This window comes from Saimiri boliviensis, chromosome 14 (genome assembly GCF_048565385.1).
Source record: "Saimiri boliviensis isolate mSaiBol1 chromosome 14, mSaiBol1.pri, whole genome shotgun sequence".
NCBI classification, from domain to species: Eukaryota; Metazoa; Chordata; class Mammalia; order Primates; family Cebidae; genus Saimiri; species Saimiri boliviensis.
The window spans coordinates 81,471,304-81,477,250 of NC_133462.1; the positions used below are offsets into that span (position 1 = coordinate 81,471,304).

The window sequence follows — 5,947 nt, forward strand, 5'->3', positions numbered from 1 at the left end:
CCAATACAGCAGGGACAAGTGGGGATTTATAGCCAAGGGAGAGCCGGGTCAAGTGGATGGAAACTTACTAGTAGGAAACAGCAGGGATGGAAGAGTTCTGATTAAACAGACCTAACAGGATTCTTGCTGAAGGCAGGCCAGGGTGGTCAGATATCAACAGCAGAAAATGCAAAATTTGACCAGATATGGAAAGTCATCAGGTATGAAGGGGTTGGGGGTTCTCTCTGAACGGCTGTAGCAAGACTCTCACTACAACTCGGTGATTCCAGGCTCCACAGGATTGGAAGCCAAGGTCAAAAGCCTAGTCCGAAAGGTTTAGATGGGCCTGACCAAAGTTTAGCCAAGGAGAGTTTTTGCCAGTGTATTTACACTGTGTGTGTGTCTCAGTACTGCCCTAATTTACCAATGAGGGGCTCCCTGGCCATCAGAGCAGTCCGTGTCACCATCTTTTGGGTGGGACAGCAGTCACAGAGAAGGCCCACTGTGGACAGTTAAGTAACTGGCTTTCTTTAGCATGGGAAAGGACGGACAGTCCTGATTTTCTTTCAGTATTCCTCAGCTATATGGATCTGACCCCCAAATTACGTAAGATCTGCAGTGATAAAACTCAAAAAAAACGCAAAAAACACTCACTGCCTGTCTTTGACCACTTATACCCCCGGCATTATTATCAACAATTGTCTTTATACAAGTTTGGAGGAGAAAAATGTTTCACACCAAGTATGCATACAAAGGGTCCCAGCACACTGAGCAGCGAAATTCCCAAAGCAAACACGCACGGGGACCTGCCGGAGCGGTCCCGCTACTCTCGCGAGACAGTTGCCAGAGGCGCCGTTTGTTCCCGCGATAGCCCAGGGCGTCGCTTCCGGTTTGCGGAGCCCGCCGCGGCGTTTCCTGGGGCAACGGCCATGGCGGCTGTGCCGTCCGAGCGGCTCTTTTCGCTGGAGTTGCTGGTGGATTGGGTGCGTTTGGAAGCCGCGCTGCCGCCGCCGCCCCCCGCTGCCGCAGTGGAGCGGGAGGAGGAAGAAGAGGGAAAGGAGCAGGGGGAGGCCTCGTCGCCGCGCGCTCTGTGCCCCGCCGTGGCCTTCCGCCTGCTGGACTTCCCCACACTGCTGGTTTACCCTCCGGACGGCCCTGGCGTGCCCGCCCCGGAACGCTGGCCCGGCGCGATCCGCTTCGGTCGCGGCAAGTCTTGCCTCTTCCGCCTGCCCCCTGCCACCCTGCACCGCCGGCTCCTGCGGACCCCGCTTGCCGTCTTGCTGCTACAGCTGCCCCCCGGGCTCCTGACGCCCGCCCCGCAGCTCCTGGGGGCCTGCGACATCTCGCTGGCCACCGCAGCCCACAGTGTCGTGGGGCCGGCCGCCTCCGGGTGCTCCCACCTGCACCGGGGACGTTTCCCCCTGCGTAATAGAGTGGGCGCGCGGACCGGGGACATTGCACTGGCCTATCGCCTTACTGACCTGGGAAGCCACCTGCTGGGCCATCTTGAGCGACCCCTCACCTTCACCCCCACGGGAGGAGGAGCGGAGGTCAGTCCCCAAACCCCGCAGGAAAGACAGCAGCTACAGCAGCCAGCCTCACAGCCAAGCCCAAAAGAGGCCGATAGGCTGCTGGGGGAGTTAGGAATCCCAGAGGCGCAGAAGGACTTGAAGGAAATAGTTTTCCAAAGTGAGGGCGAATGTGATCATGTGGGTTCTGTGGAGAATGGCAAAACCAATTCTATTGTTACTTGTTCAAGTGCTGTCAGTGAGAGGAATGTTAGCTCCCTAAATGAGGAAGTCACAGAGTTGGACATGGAGACCAATATATTTTGCCCTCCTCCTTTGTATTACACTAACTTGACCCAAGAAAAACCACTTCCTGCACAGGCTAAAATCACCATTGAGCCTCAAATGAATGTACCTGAGGAAATGAGTAGTGTGTCTCCTGAAAAAAACTATATAAATCCCCCAACACACAGGAGTCGTCTAAAATATCCAAGTTCTGCAACACATGAGCATCCTCCAATGCTTGTAAATCCTCCACATATTCAGGATGTAGGAGCAATTAATCAAACATGTCAAACTGAACAAAACAGAATTAATACAATAAGGCAGTTGCCTTTGTTAAATGCTTTGTTAGTTGAGTTGTCCTTGTTGTATGAACAACCTGTGACAAGTCCTGCTCAAATACATCCACACTTAGCCTGGTTATATAGGACTGAGGAGAAGAAGTCACCAGAATCTTCTGCCAAATCCACATGCCAGTCTGAATCTAAGAAGGATAAACTTTCTGTGGGGGGATGTGAAAAGTCAGTGAGTCTTCATTATAAAAAGAACCAAATTGGAAACTCTAAGAAAGATAAATATTCTGAAAAGAACAGTGGAACCCTCCAAAAAAGAGTTGCAAAAGGGAGGCTACTTTATGGCTTAACAAATACACTAAGACTACGTTTAAAGCAGACAAATCCTGGTATGTTGGTGGTACATGAAAAAAGAGAACTATATAGAAAAACACAAGCACAAATGTTGGGTACAAAATTCAGAATTCCATCAACCAAAGTTAAACTATTAAGCTTTGCAGAACAAAGCCAGGAGCCACATCAGCTGCCTAAAGATAAGCATTTAGATTTAGATGCATCTTTTACTGAAAATAGTGATACCTCAAGACAAATGAGTGGAGTTTTTGATGATCCCAGCACAAGTAAAGAAGCTAAACTGAAACGTACAACTGAGAAAAAGACAGTGGATTGCAGTAAAAATGGAACCAATAATGTTTCATTGATAGAAATTGTGAATCCTGCAAATTTCATTATTCCAGAAAGGCTCACCCATGCAAGTATTTTGGGAAGAAATGTGGAAATGCAAATCCAAAGTCCATGTGTTTTCCAACAGGATGCTGTTGTTGACAGAATTATAGATAAAGAAATAGACATTAGACAGGTCAAAACCACAGATGACAATATTCTTATAGCTGATATAAGTGAAAATAGACCAGGTAAAAACAGTTGGAATGAAAACATCTCAGAACTGAAGTATTCAGATGACTTGTCTAGCCCTTGCTATTCTGAAGATTTCTATACTACTGAGGATACCAGTAGAAGTTTAAAAGCTCATGATAGCAGTTCAAGGACAGAAAATCCAAAACATAGTCAATATACAAGCAAGTCTAGTGAAACAAGATTGTCTAAAAAGAAAAATAGTAGTGACAAGAGTTCTATTCTTAGCCCACCTTTCTCAGCTGGGTCACCTGTACACTCATGCAGAAAATTTCATATTTCAAAGACTCAGGATAAAAGTTTGGAGGAAGCATGTAGTATCTCTACCAGTGATTTATCTTCATCCCATTGGACTGAAGAAAAAGAAAACCAGAAAGGTCGAAATAGTATGCACAATTCTAAAGTTACAAAGAGTGATCAAGACATCTCTATTCCAACAAGAAGTAGTTGCCAATCTTTAGAAAAAAGCCAGTCACCAAGAACATCCCAAGTGAGTTCTTATCTGCCTTCAAATGTGTCTGAACTAGAACTTAATGTCCTAGATAGCAGTACATCAGATCACTTTGAAGAAGACAATGATGATGTTGGTTCACTAAATATTTCCAAGCAATGCAAAGATATTTGTGAATTAGTAATAAATAAACTTCCAGGATACACAGTGTGAAAATACATGCTTTTTAAAAAGTTTCAACAACCTATGTGTACTGTTAGTGAAAAAAATTTTAAACCTATTTTAGTACCTGAATTATGTGAATAATTATTTTTAAGAAATATGAATGTTATTCCTTTGATGTTTAGTGTTCTATTAAGTCTAATAATATTGATTATTAAATCACCATATAAACAGACTTCTTTTTAACTTGTTTAATCATAAGAATAAAAGTATTTATTTTTAAACTGTCTCAAAGAGTCTAGTCTACAGTATTGATCATTCTAAAGCTGATTTCGTGCACCCTACTGAAAAAAGAAGGCTAGTTAGTAAGGACAGCCTCAAATTTTTGTTGGAACAAATTATTTAACAAATAGAGAAGACTTACTGTGTTACATGCAGAAAGGTGCAGAATTTGTCTATTTATGATAAAGCCCCTGCTGTTTTATGAGCTTACAGTTTTATGTAGATAAGAAGTCTTCCTTGACATATACATATCCCATATCCCCAGTAGGTGAAGCTGCTTTTATATGCCGTCATAGCGCTCTGCACCTTTTCTTTTTAAACCACAATTTGTGTGATTATTTGATTAGTTTATCTTCCACTAGGCTTCAGTTCTGTGATGGGTCCATATTTGTTTTACACATCAGTATATTTTTGTATCTAGCACAATTCCTGGCATGTGACTGTAGTACAATAAAAACATTTGTTGAAAAAAAAATGGAGGCTAGGCATTTAAAATACCTAATGAGAAGGTTTAGAATTAAACAGAAAAAATAAGCAGATTTCCTAAAAATAAACCTGCAGAAAATCCTTACTGGAGATATGTTTGACTGTAATATTTTTGTTTTGCTTGATATAAATAACTTTCAGGTGTTCTCTGAAATATTTGGAAAGGGAAACTTAAAAAGATATCTTTCTACATGTATCTTTCTGGTATAGGAGGAGTTCAGTTTATTATCATTTCAGTTTGTTCAATGGTTATTTTTAGTGTATGAAAATTTGTTTTTATGAAATCCAGTGATCATTTATAATTTATTCCATTGGTTTTATATTTAGACTTTATTCTGTGTTCAAATACTTAGATATATTTTGTATTATTTGTGTTATACTTTAATTTTTAGACTTTATAATATTTTTGAATGTATGAAATGAAGTTCTAATTTTCTTTCTTTACAGGTAATTAATTATATAGGTATTCTGAATGATCATTATAGATAGATGATAAAAAGAGAGAAGAGGATGTTACATTTTGGGGAGCAATATGAATCAAAGAATGATGATGAGAATGAGCCTAATATATTTATGGGACAATTTAAAATATTATCTTGCATAGAATGATAGGTTCAGCTACACAGTGGTAGAAAGAACATTTGTTGCGTGATGAAAGTCCCAGATTATAGAGCCTCAAATGCTAAGCATAATAATAAAGTTATAAACAATAGGAACAACAGATTATTTTAGGTTATAAATGAGCACTAGTAAGTAGTTACGACATTTTGAATATTTTAAATTATTGAAAATAATTACTATAGGCAGAGAAATTATATCAGTTAAAGTTTTGAAATATGAAAGGATTCTATGGCTAGTGGCTATGATCTTAATTTTTTAAAAAACATAAAGCATATAGTATAACATTTCATAAAATCAAAATATTTTAATGCCAGGTATTGTAACTAGATGTTTAATAATGTCAACTGTGTAAATTGTTTAATAGCAATTTGTCATTACTATGAAGAGACAATAAAAATATAAGCAATATCAGAATCATCAAAGAAATAATTCCATAGAAACCAATGTTTTTATTTGGTTGAAAGTAAGTCATTGTCTGTGATAAGAATAGGTAAGGAAAATGATTATTGTAGCATGTCTAAGGTACAAAGAACTAATGCACTTTAAATTACAAAGCGAGTAGCTAAATCCGCTTCTCTGAGTTAATCCTGAATACTTATTTCTAGAATTGTGATGTTTCTTCTAGCCTAATTCTAGTGAAAATGTCTGTTTTCATGTATTTAGTGCTTCTATTACATTCTACAAATTCTAGTCCATGTTTTAATTCTACAATCTATAAACTTTTAATAAAATAGTATTTAAAATTGTTTTTAAATAATTTTGTAATGGATATTATTCATGAAGCCTTATTTATCTCCTTAATTACTTAAAATTACTGAAACCTGAAATAGTATTTGAAGTCACAAATAAGGAAGACTGTCTTTTCATTGTAAAACCAAGCTATTGCAAACCTTCTAAAAGGTCTTCTGAATAGCATGGGTTTTTAAACTGCTATGGACAAGCTGAGTGGGGGAGGATCTAAAATGCAA

The 5,947-nt window shown here is 39.5% G+C and overlaps 1 protein-coding gene across 1 annotated transcript; it reads left to right on the forward strand.

Moving 5' to 3' along the window:
- The first annotated feature begins 859 nt into the window (after positions 1 to 859).
- Positions 860 to 5,695, forward strand: MAP10 (microtubule associated protein 10). The gene has a single exon (XM_003940785.4). It carries the CDS (start codon positions 909 to 911, stop codon positions 3,639 to 3,641), a length of 2,733 nt encoding a protein of 910 aa, XP_003940834.3. The 5' UTR covers positions 860 to 908; the 3' UTR covers positions 3,642 to 5,695.
- The last annotated feature ends 252 nt before the right edge of the window (positions 5,696 to 5,947 follow it).

Excerpts from the sequence above, each read along its gene's own strand:
- MAP10 (XM_003940785.4), top strand. The coding sequence starts at position 909 with ATGGCGGCTGTGCCGTCCGAGCGGCTCTTTTCGCTGGAGTTGCTGGTG.